The sequence below is a fragment of the Nannobrachium achirus genome, assembly GCF_963921795.1.
Source record: "Nannobrachium achirus genome assembly, chromosome: 12".
NCBI lineage: Eukaryota > Metazoa > Chordata > Actinopteri > Myctophiformes > Myctophidae > Nannobrachium > Nannobrachium achirus.
This window is the reverse complement of record NC_137832.1, coordinates 45,330,739-45,351,698: the sequence shown is the minus strand read 5'-3', so window position 1 is coordinate 45,351,698 and position 20,960 is coordinate 45,330,739. Positions and strand designations below refer to the sequence as shown.

General features: G+C 41.3%; 1 protein-coding gene across 2 annotated transcripts in view; it reads right to left on the bottom strand.

Moving 5' to 3' along the window:
• kank1a (KN motif and ankyrin repeat domains 1a) overlaps positions 1–20,960 on the bottom strand; it is a 45,043-nt gene that overhangs the window by 22,326 nt on the left and 1,757 nt on the right. Inside the window, exons 1-2 of one of the 2 annotated variants that reach the window (XM_080738096.1) lie at positions 20,448–20,466; positions 15,541–15,670 (exon numbers count right to left, since the gene is read on the bottom strand). In XM_080738096.1, the coding sequence (XP_080594222.1) occupies positions 15,541–15,577 (37 nt within the window). In that variant the 5' untranslated portion in view covers positions 15,578–15,670; positions 20,448–20,466. Of the gene's footprint in view, positions 1–15,540; positions 15,671–20,447; positions 20,467–20,960 lie in introns of those variants that run through there. The other variant, XM_080738095.1, reaches the window with a different exon arrangement.

Genomic DNA, 20,960 nt, shown 5'->3' with positions numbered 1-20,960 from the left:
TCAATAAAGTCCAAAATTCATCCCGTTTACTGAATTAAAAGATACCTTTTCTAAAAAACAAAACTAGCTGTTCTACCCTCAAACACTTACATAAACACTTTTGCATGATAACTCTTTCCACAAAGAAGAAAAAAAAAAAAAAGAAAACATAGCAATCTAGATTTAATTATTGAGTAAACAATGTTCTTGGATGTCAATCAAAGCTGCTTATATCGAAGTCCAAATTCCACACGTCTGGTTGAAAAATGCCCCCCACCCCCCCAAATCAGAGGAGAGAGGCCTGCTTTCCCAACTATCCAGGCCATTAGCAGACTATACATTCACACTGTGTTGGCCAAATACAGCGCCTTGTTCTTGGTATGCCTGGAACTCTCACTGACTAAAGTAAACAGGGGCTTGAAATAAACAGCCCTGCTGCTCTCACTTCCCAGGGCACACTGCTCCGACAGCCTCTTCCGTCAATCCTTTCCATTCAGTCAAAACATAGGAGGGAATTACAATGCTAATCCTGCTGCGAAAACCTCACTGCCTTGTTGTTCAAACTTCACTTACCTCAGTCAAATAGCAGGCTCCCGACCCTAGCACACGCTCCTCGCTCTCTTACTGTGTACGCGCTGGCAGGACAGGATATAAAAAAGGAACAGACTACAGAGCTGTTCTCTCTCTCTCTCTCTCTCTCTTCACTCTTTCTCAATCCTCACTCCATAAGGGGAAAAATTCCACTATTGGTGTAAACTTAGCCAAGCACAAGTCAGGCACGCCATTGGCCGTTGCTTCCTCCAATCGTGTGCAGCTTTCAGCCAGGCTCTTCCCTGCCCAAACAGGAGTCCTGTTATTCAGTGTCAGGTAGCTGTGGCCATGACAATAAAGCCTATGTTCTTGGGATATGTAGCTTGCTTAGCTACTTCTAGCATCAGAGGTCAAACCTTTAAACACAGATTTACTTATTGAAAAAGAAACAATAGGTTGATGTTGTGGTTCTTCCAAGTGAATTAATTTTGAATATCCATGTATACACCTCCTAGAATGATATGTACCAGCAAACTTTAGCCAACATCGATCGAAAGTAAACGTCAAAATCACTTAACTCTAAAATAAAGTATCTTGAACAGTGTGAACTTTGTCTTAAGCGTTCAACACAAAGCGTCCACTGTCAATGGCGTGCTCCACTGTGACTTGTACTGACCTGAAAGGGCACATCCTGTGTTTTCTGGTGTAAATATTCCCTGTACTCTGACACAGACGCACTCTTGTACTGTCCGGGGCTGAGGACTCCCTTGGCACGAGCCACTGCGAGCACACCAGCCATGTCATAGAAGTGACAGGGTGCTCTTTGGTACTGGGGGGGCTACACCAGCCATGTCATAGAAGTGACAGGGTGCTCTTTGGTACTGGGGGGGGGCACGGGGGCCCTGAACAGCTGAGCTGTGACCTCATCACTGAGGGACAACTGAAGTGTGTGCGTGTGTGTGTGTGTGGGGGGGGGGGGGGGGAGGCACGTTCTAGCGACAGGGAACCGATAGTCACACTGACGAGGGCTGCAGGAGTTGTTATGATCACCAACAGCTGTTACATTGTCAGTGTGACAGGGATTACACAGTACTACAGTGTTATGAGGCAGCACTCCGTTCACCAAGTTTCCTTTTGACTAAAACAGCAACCAAACGCCCCCTTTTTTTTCGTAGATCTCCGTCTAATTTCTAAGCGTTAAAGGAGTAGTTCACCCCCAAAATGACTTTTTTTTTGGGGTCAAGGGTCAAGTAAATTTACCCCCATTGATTTTGACCCAAACGCATTTGGGTCCCCATCCAGGGCCTTGTATTTGGGTCCCCATCCAGGCCCACACATTTGGGTCCCCATCCAGAATCAATGGGGGTAAATTTACTATAATATTTTCTTTTTGTCTTAGGAATGCGACAAATACAAACAAATATTATTGAATTCAAGTTTCCATGGTGTGACTAATCAATAGGGAAAAAAAAGTCATTTTGGGGGTGAACTACTCCTTTAACACAACTAGTGAATGGAATATCAACTGATCATAATATATATGTTCAGTTGGAAAACATTTGATATTGATATAATATTAAGATACTTATTTCCATCCAACATCCTAGATAAGGAGTTTGGAGCTGGAAAACAGTCCAATCGCCTTTTATTGGTCCTGAAGTGGAGGGGAAATTGGCCAACTGTGAGCAGTTTTAATTACCCAATGAAACATTTGGCAATCTGTAAACAACTCTAAATAGATTTTCGAGCTGGGCTTAAAAAACATCTTTGCAGTTTCATCCTTAACAGCGATACAGAAATATTTTAGTCTAATTACTGAATCAACTGTTTGGATTTGAGCTTTACTTAATACTTAAAAAAAAGGAGCCAAGGAAATGAAAGCTTTTCTGCTTTTCTTTTTCTTTTTTTTACTAGGGCCAATCAAAAGTCTTTCACAGACAGGAAGTGGTGTCCCGGTCATTACCACTGTCTTGAGGCCCAACAATGAAAACATGCACTGCCTGGACACAGCATGAGAAGTAAACCAAGTGTACCTGTATATGTTTTTATTCGTTTTTTCTCAAATAGAAACTTTAATCAAATCTAAGTTTTCCAAATCAATTAGAAATTGGTCAAAACATCTGTGGTCCCATAAGTTTTTGTTTTCTACATTTTGTCAAAACATTTTCAAAAGACATTCCCCCAAAAAGCTAAAATTTTAATGAATAAAAGAAGAATTTTTTTTTTCAAAGTAATATTAATTAATAAATAAAAGAAGAATAGAAGAAATTCCATAAATTAGAAAACGAACGTTTAAGAAGTAGTGAAAATGGCCGGTCTACAAGCTCACAACGCGGCGTTGTGTCTTGTAGATCTGTTTGGGTCTGGACCTGAAAAGTTTGGGAACCACTGGTCTAGCAAAATCTGGATGGGCCCCAAGAATCTGGCATCGGTTGGGCTCTAATATTAGCTACTTTGAATGCAGGCATTCCTGTTCATGTTGGAATGTTTGTGTTGACCAATGAAGTTATATTCAGGACAGAGGAAAATTACACCATCAGCACTGGGCCCATGTTTGCAGGGCTGTGTGTAAAAGTTTATATTTAGTGATAACAAAAGCCCTTTAAGGATCCATTGTGTGCTTGGAGACAGAACAAAGTACTGCACTAAAAAGGCTGCATAGTTTCCTAGTTGCATGTGAAGTCGTCAACAGCACCTCCAAGGCACAACCATTTCCTGGTTTTAACCACTTAAACCAGGGGTCTTCAACATTTTCAGGCCAAGGATCCCTTAGTTGAGAGAGAGATGAAGCAGGGACAGCAACCTGTTCATAGATTCCATATAGTTTCATTGTTTGACAGCACAATCATCATTGTTTTTTGGATTCATGTCAATTTGTGTTTTCAGATATTTAACCACTTGAACCATCAATAATTAATAAACCTGACTTTTCACTCTGCACTAATCTGCTCTTTTCCCCCTCTACATCAAAGATCTTTGCCAAACATAGCTGATCTACAAGCTCACAAAGCCTCGCAGCTCGAGGCATTGTGAGCTTGTAGATCTGCTATTTTTGGCAGAATATAGACGCTAGGGTTCAAGTGGTTAAAGGAGTAGTTCACTCCCAAAATGACTTTTTTTCTATTGATTAGTCACGCCATGGAGAGTAGAGTTCAATAATATTTTTTTGTTTTTTGTCACATTCCTAAGACAAAAATGTGATAACAATAAATTTACCCCCATTCGTTCCGGATGGGGACCCGTTTCGAAACGGGTCCCCATCCGGAATCAATGGGGTAAATTTACTCGAATCAATTTTTTGTTTTAGGAATGTGGCAAAAAACTAAAAATCTACTCTCCATGGCATGAGTAATCATTAGAAAAAAAGTCATTTTGGGGGTGAACTACTCCTTTAATATTAAAAAGGAGAAAAAAAGTTTCTATCACTCAAAGATTTGGAGGACCCCCTGTAGTTACTCTGGGGACTCCCTAGGGGTCCCAGACCCCCTGTTGAAGACCCCTGACTTAAACCATCTATACTTAGTAAACTAATAATAGTTTACCAGGGTCGGAGGCTCGGAGCTGTACTTGGTCCGCTCTCCCCCCCACACACTCCAAATAAAGGCTCTTCAACGAAAATAACCAAGCTTATTTACAACCTCACAATGCGTTGTTATGCGTCGCAAACTTGTAGCTCTGCCATTTCTGGGGAGCATTCCCTCCTAGAAAAGGGATGCTAGGTTTCAAGTGGTTAAATCACTAATCCGTGAAATTCCACATCCGTTTTTTTCTAGCCTCCACTCACTGGCACATTATACCAGTGATAGAGCTTTATGAGCGCACATTCCTAACAGGAAGGGAACTACTGTTTCCATATACCATATACTGTCCAGCAGGTTTCCCTGATGACTAGCTACATGACGCCTAGAAACATCACTGTTTATTTTGTACATACTTCACCTACAATGTATATACACATCCTGTACGAGTACATACTGTATAGAGTGCATACGTGTGCAGTAAATGGGCACTTGTTACTTAGAAATGTTAACATCACCCAATCACATAGTATAATGCAATAGTGTCTAACAAAAGGTATACTTTTCCCCAATGAAAAGTTGAAAACTTCCCAAAATGGCACAGTTGAAATTACCATCATTCCCTACCTAGGATGCAGGAGAACTTCCCGTCCAAGTTCAAGAAAATCATAAGACAGGTCTAGCTTGAAGCCCCAGCTGGTGCTAAAACAATATTTAAGTAACCAGAAAAATGATATAATAATATTCATGTATCATACTCACACTTGGGTTGTGCAACGCTGAATGTTGGCAAAATAGTGCTGTGTGAAGTGTTTAGAGGACAGGACTGTATGGTAGCCACTAGTCAGACACACGCCCCAACACAGACTAACAGAGGTTCTTTTCTCACACACACACGCACAGTCGCCTGGTATTTCCTGACCCTGCCTGGATGTGAGCTCCATACGCCTAATTAGTCACAACAACGTTTGATCAACCCCTCTTACTGCATGAGCGTAGAAACATGACTAAACATTCATTCTTATACACAAACCCTGGATTCAAACACCAAACAATGCAGCACTACACACTTTGTTCCATTTCTTTCAATGGTGGGCTGGCTAGGGGGGAATAGTAAGGACGAATAGGTTAAGAGCGAGAGTGCTAAACCTAAAACATTTCATTTTTCAAGCAACTCACAAGGCAGTGCCAGACGTTCTTGCCAAATTCAACAACTTTCTACACAATGACGCAGACTCGAGGAAATGTTCGGGCTTCCTTAGCAAGCAGCGAGGCAGGGGATGAAGTATGAGAGGCTTTGTCCATCTCACTCCCTTCTCCATGCGTTAAGTCAAACAATTACACAGGCTGAACGCTACTGGAGGGCTAAACGCTTTACTGGAGGAATGAACGCCATTGGAAAAACGTGATGTTGCTGTTTTTCTGCAATATAAATAATATATATAATATAAATAATAATAAAGAGCAGGAATTTTTCCAGATATATTCAGATCTACATATACTGTATGTATACGTAATATCTCCATTTGTAAAGAATGATTATGTTGATTATAGAGGACAAAATAAGGTATTTGGTTCAATGCTCATAATATATAATACTTAGGCCCCTATTAGACGAAAACAGGCTTCACTATAAACGTAATGATTTATAGTCGTTTGTGGGGGGTCATTTAGACGAAAATGGCGTCTCCGGGGGGTGAAACCGTAACAAAGTGAACCCCCCTGTGAAAGTGGAAAAGGTACAAACGCTTTGTATCTCCCGCTTTCATCTAAATACCGTAAACGCAGCAAACCACTGAAAATGATAAGATGTGTGACGTCCTAGGGCTGTCCCAGTGGTGTAAACTGTAAAGTAACTATTAAGTACATTTGCTAACATTAGCCCAAATTTATACCGTAGCTATTTGAAAATAGCCGATCTACAAGCTCACAACAACGCGCCGCGGTGCGTTGTGAAAATAGCCGATCTACAAGCTCACAGCGTGTCACGGTGCGTTGTGAAAATAGCCGACCTACAAGCTCACAACGCGTCGCGGTGCGTTGTGAAAATAGCCGACCTACAAGCTCACAACGCGTCGCGGTGCGTTGTGAAAATAGCCGACCTACAAGCTCACAACGCGTCGCGGTGCGTTGTGAAAATAGCCGACCTACAAGCTCACAAGTTGTGAAAATAGCAGACAACTGCAAAAATAGCCGACGCGTGTAATCATCATCATCCCCTCTCCATAAGCTGCAGTAAAGGCATTGACTCCAGTCCTCTGTGTTGAAACGAAACGTGAAGTGAACGCCTTTTTCTGTATCGTATCATAAGGAATAAATATAGTCCCGGGATGTGTATGGTACATGTGTCTGTTCCGACCGTCTGGAACAAACTTTTTAATCATTTATAGTTAGCCAGCCAGCCAGTCTGCCTGTGCTGTGTGACGGCAGTGTGTTGTGTTGACTGACTGAGGAGGACTTCTTTGCTGGCTGCTAGGAAGTAGAACGGAACTTGGGCAGTGCGGTCATGGAGACATGCGCCACCTAGCGACCTGGCATGCAAATTACCGCGTTTAGGGACAAATTGCGTTTTAATCTAAAGACCACATAAAAAATGAAAACTAAACGGCTCTTAGCAGTTTACAGTGAAGCCTGTTTTCATCTAAAAGGGGCCTTATATAGCACTTTTCATAGTATTCAAAGTTGCTTTCAGTTCAGGGGCGGCATAGCTGAATGGTTAGGGAGCCTGCTTGGGGAACCAGAGCCCCTGGTTGTCCCAGGTTCGATTCCAGGCCAAGGTAGCAATGTCGATGTGTGTCCCTAAGCAAGAATCTTAACCCCTAATTGCTCACGCGCTGTGGGCAACGAATCAGCTGGGTTGGGATGAAAATACAGAACTTCCCTCACGGGAGGAAATAGGTATCTATGCTTTACAAAACAAATCAAAATAAACGACTTCATTAGGAAAGAAAAAGTTTAAAGGGCTAAAAACATTAAGCTAAGACTAAAGGGTAGAAAAAAGGGAGATTTGGTTTGAGGCAGGGAAAGCAAGTCTGAAAAGGTGGTCTTTGAACACGGCAAAGGTGGGGGCGGCTTTGACGTGAGGTGGGAGTGGGTTCCATACCATAGGGATTAGGGATGTTGCTATATCTGAGAAAGCCCTGTCACCCCAGGTGTGTTTGCTTGTTTTGGGGATGTCCAGGAGGTTGGCATGGCCAGACCTGAGGGAGCGGGAGGGCGCTTGGAGTTGGCGTTTGAGGAGGTCAAAGCATGACACCTCTGTGAACACAGAATGTGCGCTGTGCATGGTAGACCAGTTGTCAGGGCAATATCATTCACCAGAAACAGGAGTCTAACATAGTTAAAATCGAGTTTGAAAGTTCAATGTGTTTATATAGGAGGGGGTGGGGGTAGGGATCTGATAAAATGAATATTAAATATTTAATATCTTGTTCTATCTTGTTGTGATCATATAATTAGAAATACAGAATGGAATATTTCTATACTGGCAACTTTATTCTTCTTAACATCAACCAATAGGCCTTCAGCTGAAGTACCGAAACAAACTACAAGTAAACTACTACTATAAGTATGTCCTAAAATAGCATAACTTACATGTGCACTGTAATCTGGAGTGCAATATAACTCTGAAAGTGTAAAAAATGAATGAGTTGCATATTTACAAGAGTTTTAGACTAGAGTTAAATTAAAGGAATATAAAGGAAACAAACTGTCATCTTTGTTGAAAGGCTAAAGTTCCATAAGCAGTCATGAAACTGTCTCCAATGCCACCAAAGGTATGCTGAAATGTTTACTCCAATGGTTTCACAATCACTAGATACGATCCAAGAATGTGATAAACCACAAAACTAACTCCTGGTGTTTAGCTGTTACCCTTGGTGGCTAGCCTGGGTGCCAGCCTGTTCGCTCCGTTCCGCGATTTGTTTTGTCTCTGCGCATCACAGTCTGGAAATGATTCAGTTGACTCGTATTTCAGGAAGCAAGTTGTGAAGTAGAGTCGTCGTTCCAACGAATCAGAGTAGGGTTATCGTAGCAACGTCATCATAAACACACTCAGCACACTGGTGTGTTTGACAGACATCACCAAAGACCAATCGGAAGCCACAGATGTGTGAATCCCGCTTCTATGTCCCACCTCCCCTTGGAGATAGGAGGCTTTCCAGACTGTGATGCGGAGAGACAAAACAAATCGCGGAACGGAGCGAACAGGGGCTACTTGGTGGCTGTGTTTATGTCAAAATGGCAATCATGACTTCCGAAGACATCAGATTGATATAATGGCTTCTATAAGCCCTATGATTGTGCCAGGCCGGTGCTTGCTCATAAAATGCATCATGTGAATTATAGAACACAGAGAAAGACTGAAAAAGACAAAAAGGGACATTTATTGTGGTTATCATATACTATGATAACCATTAACAATTAACTAAAATGCTGTGTAATCTCTAGGGACAGTAATGGCACCTTAGATGGATAATTCACACTAAAGAAAATGTTTTCCTATCGATTACAACTTGAATTCATGGATATTTTTTGTTTTGGTCACATTCCTAAACCGATAATTTGAGTCTTTGTCTCCATAGGGAACAAAGCAGGATCTTTGTGTCTCCATAGGGAATCACTGCTGGTCATCAAATGATTGGCTCAGGAATGCAACAAAAACAAAAAGATATCCATTCAAGTCACCATAGGATGAGTAATTGATTGAAAAAAGTAATTTTTGGGTGAACCTTTTATCTATCTATTCTGGGGCAAACATTCAGCAAATATAGCAGATCTACAAGCGCTCACATGGCCTGATTCACGTTGTGACACATTGTAAGATCATAGATCTGAGACAAAGAAGAAGTCGCCAGCACACAAGAAAATCCTTTTCACATGGTTTATTTACCTCTCTGGACAGAGAACAACGTACGCGTTTCAAAACGCATACGTTGTTGTGCTAGTGACTTATTCTGTCTCATGTTCTTATTGAGCCGTGCACCGAAAAGACTTTATGTAATTTGTGAGTGTTGCAGGCTTTCTGCTCTGTTGCAGTCTCTTTCTATACTAGCTCATAGATCTGCCATTTTCAGCAAATAGTATTGGTGTAGAGGGGGAAAAAAAGAGGGGGCCTAGTATAAACTCTGGTCAACAAAGTACAAAGTGTTAAATTAGGTAAACCACAAATAAGTGCTAGGACAAAATGTCTAAATAGTGATGTTATTCTTTGATTATTCCTTTTCCGCTTGTTGTATAAAATATCTCCCGATTAGGGAGTCTTACTGGTATAAAATGTGTTTATAATTAGTGCCAGAGCACTGGACCCAATGCAAGGAAAATTGTGAAATGCAAGGAATTCTTCTTTGCGCAAATAAAATCAACAAGATATTGAATGAGGTCTCATTCATCGCTGCTTGCAGCTTTAAATCATTGCGACCGTAGGTCGCATTTACTACCAAAACCTCCACGGGCTGTCTGTGCGTCAGTCAGTCAGTCAGTCAGTCAGTCACACTTTTGCCCTGCTCATATCTCCACAACCGTTGCCCCCAGGGACCCCCAGGTCCCTGGGGGACCCCCAGATGTAAAAAATGACCAAATGTGCTCACACGTCACACGTCACACTTTTTCCCTGCTTATATCTCCGCACCCGTTGACCCGATCCATGCCAGATTTTACACACACACTCCTTGCCTGCCAAACTACAACCTCCAAGGACCCCCGGAGCCCCAGTCCCTGGGGGACCCCCAGATGTAAAAAATGACCAAATGTGCAAAAATGACCAAATGACCACCCCAACGGGGCTGCTCACGGGGAATTCCCGGGGACCACCGACTCCTGGTGCTCCAGAACGGATGCAAAAGTGGTGGCGCCCCCAGTGGAGGACCCCCTGCCACTGCAGCGCACATAAAATGCCGTAACTCGGGCTAGGAGCGTCCGGGAGAGCCGGGGCCGGTACCTATTCGTCCGCCAAGGCAACGCGGAGACCCCACCCCTCATTTCTCACATGGCCCTATTCTAGCGCCACCTTCAGGCCGATTTTTAAAACACATTTTTGGACACTGCTCCTACAGTTTTTGCCCTAAAATCACGAATATCACTACACAGCATGTCTACACTCATGTCATCAACATGGATCAGGAACAAATTTTTGCCCTATTTGATTAGGGAGTCTTACTGGTTATTATTGCTGCCAGCTACAATAGCTGAAGAACCAGAACAAAATCATTTTACTCTTATGTACCCATACGCAATAACTAACAATAAAAAAGCTTGAAATTACACTTGTGCCATGATTTAACTCCAAATTTGCTTTTAATAAAAAAGAAAATCTTTTTCCCATTGACCTTTTAGCACACAAACACAACCACTAAAAGAGTGCCATTGAGATCTATTTCACTGTGAAATCTAAGTCAATGGGGAGAATATTTTCGATTATCAATTGTAAATACTGTTAAGTGGAGCAACTATTGAATGTATCGCAAAAATATTATGGGTTACATCATGATAACTATACAACCGAAGCATAATCATGCTTTAATCCCAGCTCAGATGAAATACAGTATTTTCTGGACTATAAGGCGCACCTGACTATAAGGCGCACTGTCAATGAATGGTCTATTTTCAAACTGTTTTCATATATAAGGCGCACCTGACTATAAGGCGCACATAATGGACGCTACCGTTGCGTTATGCATCCAACAGATGGAGCTGTGCTAAAGGGAATGTCAATGGCAATGAATGATCCATATATAAGGCGCACTGGACTATAAGGCGCACTGTAGTTTTTTGAGAAAATTAAAGGCTTTTAAGTGCGCCTTATAGTCCGGAAAATACGGTAATTGTGATTTACAGATGTCTAAACCAAAATAATAAAGGCATAGTTTCAATCAAATGTAATCCTTTCAAAAAGTGGCATTATCCTATTGAATGTATATAAGAGGTATGTACTGTAAGACCACACTTAAAACCAGAGATCCATTTGCCAACAGTCGACAAATCTTTTTGTGTAGAAAATGTTGAAAATCCATTCCAGTCAGGCTTAGTGAACGAGGCAGAACAATTATGTCATTTAGAGTAAAGACACATGGTGCCCTGCCCCTCTGGCACACACTCACAAACACACAGCTCTGACACAGACACAATAGGAAACCGGCTCACGGACCACAATGCCGTGGGGTGTTTTTAAGTTGTAGTTGGCTTGTCACTCTGTTGAAACAACACTACTGGAGAGGATTTGGAGAAGCTCTAAAAGCTCCACTTTTCACTTTACTCCTGTTAGGCTGCTCTCTGGCTTGGTCCAGTCATTGCTGCCATGCTGTTGCAATGGCAGACCCACCACAGCCTCTGGGTTTTCTTTAATAATAATAATAATAGTTACCTACTCCTCCCGGGAGGGAAATTCAGTATTTGCAGCCCAACCCAGCTGCTTCGCAGCCCACAAGGAGCGCGTGAGCAATTAGGGGTTAAGAGTCTTGCTCAGGGACACACATCGACATTGCTATCCTGGCCGGGAATCGAACCAGGGACAACCAGGGTCCCTATGAAATGGATCTGTACTGTAGCGTAGCATAAGTGCCTCTTCACAGACACAGATAATGGCTGTTATCCTACAACTCAAACAAAAACATCAAACTCAAAATGTAAACGCTGTGTTTCTCTGTGGTTGTTTTGAGCATGTTCTGGATGCATCTTTGTGTATCTTTTTCTTCCTGCGAAGGCAGAGAAGGCGGCCCATTGTCGGTAAATGCACCACCTTACATAGCGGTGGAAGGCTCACACAAAAAATTGTGTTTAAGCGTCCAGAAATGATCTGCCACACATGCTGTGCATACCTCTGGGGATTTGTAAGTGAAAAGGATTCACTTTCTGCTTGTGTTTGTTTGCCAGGCCAGGAATGTGAGCTGTCTGCAGGTGTGTGCTCTGTGCTGGACCTAGGCTGACAGAGTTGATTTCGCACTCAAGTGTTGAAATCTCTTCTATGCACGTAAGCACCAGGGGTGTAACAATACAGTAACTGCATGGAAAAATCAAATTGTCAACCATCTACTAGATCGATATGCAAACAGCATAATATCGTATCGTTTGGCTTTGTATCGTATCATATCGTCTTACAATGCAAATAATCGGTATGGAATCATTTTGCAATGCAAATAATTGATTGTATGGAAACTACGTTTTTGGACCTTGTATTTTGCAATTTTAAGAAAAAAAAAACGTTTCCATTCCATATAGCTACTTTGGTCTATCGATAAATGTGTAGAATCTCTGTGTTCATGTCAAGGTGCGGGTTTGCCCACGTGTTGAAATACAATGTCCATGTATTTGCCAGAAGATCGCTGTGTTTATGTCCATAATAATTATTATTATTTCCCTTAAAAAAACTGCACTATCGACATGTTTCACATAGATTTAATATCTTTGCAAAATAGTTACTGTATTGATTTTAAATCATTGAATCATATCGTCATGAATGAACCAATATCGTCCATGTATAGTATTGTCAATAGGGATGTGAAAAAAAATCGACTCACGCTCACCGCGACTGTGTGTCTGTGTCGGAGACGAGTGCATGTCTGTGTTGTGCATTCGCATGCATGCGGCGCTAGTCAGGTCCACGGACTACTGGTTGAGAAACACTGCTGGACCGGGCTGATGCTCGCGTCATAGCAGTGCGCGCTGACTTGCCTGACTGTATCAACCTATTATAACTCTATGGTATCAACTCTATGGACTGGATGCTTTTGTTTACCTCCTGCCTCTGCATGCATGCTTGACACGAAAGCTCGCTTGTTAATGGCAGCGTCGCCGTCGTGTGCGATGATCGCAAAATACGCGTTAATGCGACACACCCGTGGACGCCGTCGGGGAGAGAGCGAGGCAGACACTGCTCCACATTTGATACACTAGCCTGTAGCCTGAGCGCCCCCACTACGTTCCATCCATGGACTTTATCTTATCACTCCGCTTCTAGTCTCTAAAGAACAGACTCCATGCTAACGCAAGGAAGAGCAATTATTTATTATAATTATTATTAGGGCTTTGATGCAAGTTCTGATGGGTGCAGCTGCATACGTTGTGTCGCTTAAAGTAATGCGCCGTTGTGCTCTCCTCTCAGCTGCTGCTTAGCGAAGCATGTACATGTCAACCATGTATCGTCATGCGTATCGTATCGCTGTTGTATTTTTGGGGTTTTTGTTTTTTGTGGGGTTTTTGTTTGTTTTGTCAGAGCTTTTCTTTTGTTATTGCTTTGTATGTATAAAAAAAAGGGAAAAAACGAAAATAAACATTGTAAAAAAAATATATATATATATATATATATATATCGTTACACCCCTAGTAAGCACACAAACAATCAGCCTTGGTGCACTTTTGAGATGGGAGGGTTATACTGTAGGTCATTAAGTTTGAGGACAAGTAGTTACGTATCTTGTTTTGATACGGTATAATGAATTTCTGACACTGTTATCAGGCTTTCTAGCATTTTCTTTGGCAGCGCATGCCATGTCTGACATTCCAACAGTGGTGTGCAACTTTCATTTGCCCATGACACCACAACATAAGAGCATAGCAGGAAACTTGTTCCAAAGTTTCTGCACCCGTTCGGAGCGAGCGGGTTCTAGAGAAGAGCTCATTCAATCAACTCACCACTCTTAAACCCTTTCAATGCCACCTTTTCACCACTAGAGGGCGCCCAGTGGCCATAGAAAACACCATAGAGATACGCTGGTATATGCACAAGCCGTGCGCAGCCATGATGCGCCTGAACACTTTCCTTTGTGCATGTACAGGAACAGGATGAAGTTAGCTATTGGCTACCAAGCATTTTAGAAGCCCTATTTTCGGCGATTTAGCCATGATTAAACCTTGCACACCTCATGGATATGCATGGAACAGAGACAATGAGCTCTAAAGATCCTGGATTGCATTGGAGTGGATGGTAAATATCGGCGGCGCGACGCTCTTGCGGGCCGTGTAAACAGATGACGGCCGGCGGCGCGGCTCGAAAAAAAAAAAAAAATTACAAAAATATATATTTTTTAAAAAGCCGAACTAGTTCGGGATAGGCACCCAGGACGTTAATAATTATCCCGAACTAGTTCGGGATAGGCACAATAAGAGTTAACAATACATCTGACGTGAAGTCGATCGGATCGAAGGATAGGCAATAGAACACAGCATTACAAAAGCTTTACAATGTAGATGCAGTGAACGATCTTGGAATAAATCATCCTGAATAAATTGCCTGCTGGATTCTTTTTAAATGATACAAGATCATCTTTGATAAAGTCCACATAGCATCCAGATGCAAAATCAAGGCAGTGTGTAGGACTCAACAGGCTAAATATACATACCCAACATAGACAAAACTGGATACCTAAGCCACATTAGGCCCTATTGTATCCCAACGTGGCTAGGTTTTATTTAGCCAGGACGACAAGCACAGATTAGGACCTTGGACAAATCGTCAACAAGTTGTCAATGAGATGGTCTTCAATTGCAACCACACATATGTGATTGAGAAAGAAATATAACTGTATAATACACATAATGCAAAACACCTCATCAAATGCATAATATTAAGGCAGTTTACAGTATATTAAATGTTAGTTTATATAGGACAGTGGTTCTCAACCTGTAGGTCGGGACCCCCAGGGGGATCCCCAATTTATTTTGGGGGGTCCCCAGATGATTAACTTAATGCACAATGTTGTTTTCAAACTCAACAGTAAACAAACCAACATAAAGTTTAAGTGTATGGAGGGTATCTAAATATTTCTAAAGTGACATTTAAAGGATTACTTCACCACTTTTCAACCTATCTTCATATAATAGGTCCTCACTAATGTTCATGATAAAATATCACAATTTCTTTCTACTCAGACTGGGTCTCATAGGAGAGCTGTGGGTGGGTCAAATCCTTCCACCGGTGACATCATCAATGGGAAATGCAAGCTAATAGAAACTGCAGGCTTTCTATTCCTGAAAAGTTGCAATGTTAAAGTGGAAGCCATTGTTCTCGTGATAATAAAAATATTAATCTTTTTTTTTCAAAAATATTGTTTAAAAAAATCTGTCAAACGATGATGTCACCGCCACCGGTGGAAGGATTTGACAGCTCTCCTATGAGACCCAGACTGAGTAGGAAAGAAATGTGCTATTTTATTATGAACATTAGTGAGGACCTATTATATGAAGACAGGTTAAAAAGTGGTGAAGTCCTCCTTTGTAATACCTCTAAAATGACAAATTAAACATTGGCAAAATTGTCAAATATTAGAGACAGAAATTGTCGTGTTGCGAGGCGTTGTGAGCATGTAGATGAACTATTTTCACAATAGAACCGTGTTATACAAAATGTAATGCCTCAACTCTTAGTGCTCGTCAGGGTGGGGGGGTCCCCAGTTAAAATATGATTATTTTGGGTGCCGTGGCCTGAAAAGATTGAGAACCACTGATATAGAATATAAGTGAACATGTGGCGTCAGTGAACACCAACTAACATTAAACACAGAAGCAGGGGATTGATTACCTGGGCCATTGCCATTCACGTGCATGGTTTGAGCCATGGTTGGAGCCGTGCACTCTGTGTCCCACAACAAGACTCACTGGGGTCATGCAACTGCCATGCATCAAGTCCAGCTTACCATGCAGCCTGCAAACTGACACAAAAAGAACACAAGCCAAAGTGTTACTTATACATTGAGCATTTGTCATCCAAGTATTAATGTTAAACACATTCCAAGGCATTAGAGGAGCAACCTAGGCTGATTTCTATTTGTCTGTTTTCCAGGTTAAAAACGACAGAAGATTAAAACATGGCAGGCTAGCAAGCAACATGGCTGCTCAGTGCTAGGGTTGTTAGATTTAGGTGCGCCCCACTGACAGGGACTGTCATTATAGTCATTATACTGTACTATTAAAGATAAATATATAAGAAGAACACATGAAAAAAGTATTTGGGGGCACTTCTATGGCCTACTGGCAGTGTACACAAGACGGCTGATCGGTCCTGTGGCTTACGATATTAGCTATGCATTACGTTATCAGGATTTGCAGTTGTAAATTGTGAAATGTGAAAATTAAACCACCATTTTAATATGTGGCTTTGTTTTGTCTAATATTTTGCATTGATTCTTTGATGTTATAGGTACCCATTTTTTGGCAGCATTTCCTAAAGTGGACTGAACATTTTGACACATCATATGTAAACAAATCTCTCATAACTTTGGCAGAGTAAATGATAGACATTTAAATCTGACTTTTACACAGTTGCATCACACAAAAGGCCCTTCGTTTTTTAAAAGGTTAAAGCCCACTTAATGCAATCAACAGAGTGGACCCCTGATTTTTCACAGGTGTGCTTGCTGCATCTGACATTTGTGCACATAGAGGTCTTGTGTGCACTTGTCCAGTCATTATCAATGGATACATTATGACCCGACACAAAAGAGCTATTCTCCCCTTAATATGGAACAAACACGGGGAACAAGAGTTTGACTCGGGGGCAACAGACGGTCGGCATAAAAAAAAAAAGATCTGGATGAATGACAATGGAGACAACAAAGACTTCTTACTCCCTTGCCTTCACAGAGTTTCAAAACATTTTTTTTCCATTTGAGATACAATTCAAAAGTACATCCCAAACATCTATTCAATTACCAATATTGCAAAAATAAAGTATACGTAAGAAATATTTCCAAAACGTGCTGCGTCTCAGACCAATCGCACCGGTCTTCAATTCAATGCACCTTACACTTTTTTCATGAGCTACCCCAGGAAACAAGTAAGTAAATTGAGGCGAAATGTAGTACTTTTGGGTGTAGTATTCAGCTGTAGTACCATACATCACTTCACTAGGAGAAGTAACCAGTGTCCTCTTTCACTGCCATTATGATCAAGAGTCAACTCAAAACAGATTGGAGATCAGTAGTAATTTAGTCAATTGAATCTCAGAAACACATGATGAGTCCCAAGTAGCCCAATATTAAAAATTCCTCTCTGTCAGCAAATGAAACTCCGATAGAAACAGCTCTGGTCACCAATGCAGGTGATGTTTCAGAGGAAAAATGCATTACTAGTGCCAAACTGTATTAAGGCCAGCACCATTTAGGGAAAGTTGTTTATACTGACTGAGTGAGCTACCAAAAAAAGATGCACATCAATGTCATTAGGACGACGCATTGTGACTGTCTGTAACCCACCAGGACCTATAATAGCTCTGATATGGAGGGGAGAGAGAGCCAAGTCATCCCCTGCTTAACAAGCTCTCATCTCCAAATAGGCCTAGTCCTGGCTACAGTAGACCTCCAAGCTCTCAGCTGGCCTCCCCTTCTCAGCTGCTCTATCTCAGAATTAACAACATGAACCCCAGCGTCCCTACACCCCTGGGCAAGAAGACAAACATTACGTTAAAATAGACAAACATATCAAAACATTTGTCGAATATAGGGACATATAACAGCTAGAAACTGCTATTTTTGCTATTGACGTACAATGAAGTATAGTGTTATGAGATGTGAGGGAAATTCAGGGAATACATGAACATCTCACATATGAATAGATTCTCTAAATGTTATTTTTACCAATCTGTATAATCTTATGTGCATGGTAATGCTGTTGTTGCAGACCTGTTGCCGTAACATTTTGCTGCGTGTGCCTGCATAGATAGATAGATACCTTTATTATCTCAAGAGGGAAAATCAATCGCCCAGAGGCAGCACAGCCGAAGAAAAAAGTACTGTTGTGTACAGTGAAAAAACAAAGCAAAACTATCTTATTATACATTTGGCTTATGGGCCACGTCACTTTCATGCCCACTCAGACCCACTGCCATTCATAGGTAGACTGTTGTTGTATGTTATAGCCTGCTCATTCGCTAGGTGCCGTTGCCATGGTGACATAGTATACGCCCATGTTATAGCCTCCCAGATTATGGGACCGCCGTTCATTCGCGAGGAGCCGTCGCCATGCCGTGGCTATGTGTGAGTGTTTGTTTGCAACTTTGCAGATCTCGCGACCCAAAGTGGGGTAGCTATGGGACTCAAAAAACTAAAAGAAGCAATGCTTTAACTGACACAAACTTCACGTGTGCGTCCCTGCAAATGCATGGAACCAAATGGACCCTACAGTTATGACGGCCGTGCATGTTTGGGTCAAGCAAGCGATTGTGCCTCAAAATACTTCTGTGTCTTGACTGCCTTGGATCGGCTCCGAGCACCCGCAGGGTGCGAGCCTAGAATGAGCCTGGCGAAGCCATGCAAACTTCCAGTACCATACAATGCAGTTACACAAGTGTCACAGCATCATAACACAAATAGCAATACATATACAACTTATTAATGCAGTGCCAAACAAGAAAAAGTGACCTTAGCCAAATAAAGTGTCCATAACATTCAATTCCACATTTAAGAGTCTCGCCGTTATGTCAAATACAAGTCAAATACTTAAAAAGACCTAATAGTGCAGAGCCAAACAAAAGTGTCCATTGGTCAGTGCAAAAAGCAAGAGAAATTGTGCTCACAGCAAAAGCGGCACATGAACCCCCCCCTAGGAATGTCATTAGAGGTCAGTAACAACTACTAGTTAAGTTAGGTTACAATTGTCCTTGGAAAGCGACCATTGTGTGTCTCATTGTATAACTTGAGAGCAACCGGCACAAAGCACTTTTATCAATCTCTCACACCTGCATGAGTGAGGAGTGGTAAAGAAAACCTTATTGATAAGTCAGGCATTTCCCCTGCCCAGGCATCATTAGAACCCAGGTCTCATGAGGGAGATCTTGGTTATAATCCTGAGATTGCAGCTCTAAGTACAAAACTGTGCTTGATGGAGTATGTGTTTATTTTTCAGCATATAAGAACAGTCTATAATGAAAATGTGAATGTGGATGAACAATGTATCGTCCTGTGATCACAGATGTTTGTGCCATTTATTGTCTACCGAATGTTTTTAGGCATGACAAATTCAGCGTCATACAAGAAATGTATAAAACACGTGTAGGCCCACAAAGAAAAATAACTATTAAAAGTGAGTGCTGTTTTGAGTTGATATTGTCTAAATTCTGAACACAGGCTTATGTCAGATTACCAAGCTGGTCCATATAAATACATTCACTGTAAATTGTCTTATATAGCTTTAGCAAGAAAGAATACAGTGAGGAAGCAGGGAAAGTTACAAGCTGAAGATACAAAATGTTGAAATATGGGGGGGTTGTTTATCTTTGATCCTGGTTCCAAATACTTCAAATTCCACGCCATGATATAAAAAACGTACTATTCTTGAATTCTCTTCATTCATTGAAGAAGCAAAGCAGTGGATGGCATTTCATGGAAAATCGGTTTATGACCGTTTTATTTGCCATCTGTTTTTAATCTAAACAGAGTCAGAGCATGTTCATAAACAGAATCAACTATAACAAAGTTTTCATGTTGAAGAACCGACATGTTGCATCTTTTCCATCACTTTTGGTGCATTAACAATCAATATTGATGTGGTTCCATCATTTGACTCAGTAATTTCTTGTTCAACTGAACCAGCATTATGCAATTATTTAATTCAGCAAAATTACACGAGAGGGTGTGCATTATCACGGTTATTTGCACGCCAGTCTTGCTGCAGGAACGAGCTGAAGGCGAGTTCCGTAGGCAGGGCTGAACGTTTTGTTGATTTTAATACAAATGAGGTGTGTGTGGTTATATTGGCAGAATCTGAGTGTAAAACAATAAGGAGCATATTTGGAATTTACAATTTCTAATCAGCGGAGCAATATGTCAATAATCTCATGTCATTGTGTTTTACCAGGTTTGCACCCACAGTACCCTGTCAGCTTGAATAATCCGTGTGAGGGAAATAAACTGCACAAATGCACACATTCCAAAGACAAGATGCAAACATATGTTTGTCACCACTAGTGATGGTAAGATATGAAAATTTCATATCACGATTATTGTGACAAAATAAATCGCGATTTACGATATTATCGCGATAATCAAAATCCATTATCCTGGGGCGGAACATTTGCCAAAAAATAGCAGATCTACAAGCTCACAACGATCGGCTATTTTTTGGCAAAGACATTTGATAGAGTGAAAAAAAGACTGTATAAAGTACATATAAGTACCCTTTACCAATTATAGAGGGTTTAAGTGGTACCAGATATGCAGCTCTGCAAATAAAAGGTGAATTGTTCCCAGTGCATGATGGAGGACGATATCACGATAAATTAAATCTCCACAATACGATTATCGTGAGCGTTCTTTATCACGATAAACGATAATATCGCTTATTGTCCCATCCCTAGTCACAACACACACAACACTGAGATTTCTGCAAAAGAAGATGACATGAAACCATAGTGACTGAAGTTAGTGAGCAATTCCAGAAATCACCTCCTTTCTCCATGCAATGAGAAAACAAACAAGCAACCATTTGACTAACCAAACGTCTCTGAAGTGTCCTGTTCCATGGGCTGCTAGTACACAAACCTGTAGGAAGCAAATCCTTCCATCATTTTCATGTTCCACGCATTCCTAAGATAATCATACACAAAGAATTTTGAGGGACTTCACCAAAATTAGTTGGGTGTGTCACTCAAAACACATTCTTAAAGGGCCGGTTCACCTCTGGGACAACCAGATCTTATTTTATTGTTGTTTGGGGCACGATCAACACAATCCTGAGTTATTTTTTGTGTTCAATCTGTGTTTTGAGATATTTTAGTATGTCAGCATGAATGATGATGCATTTTGCATCATATGAGTCATCATGCTGCATCATATGATGCAAAATGCATCATCATTCATGCTGAAATACTAAAATAACTCAAAACACAGATTGAACAAAAAATAATAACTCAGGATTGTGTTGATCGTGTCCCAAACAACAATAAAATAAGAACTGGTTGTCCCAGAGGTGAACTGGCCCTTTAATGACGTGCAGTGTGCACTGGAG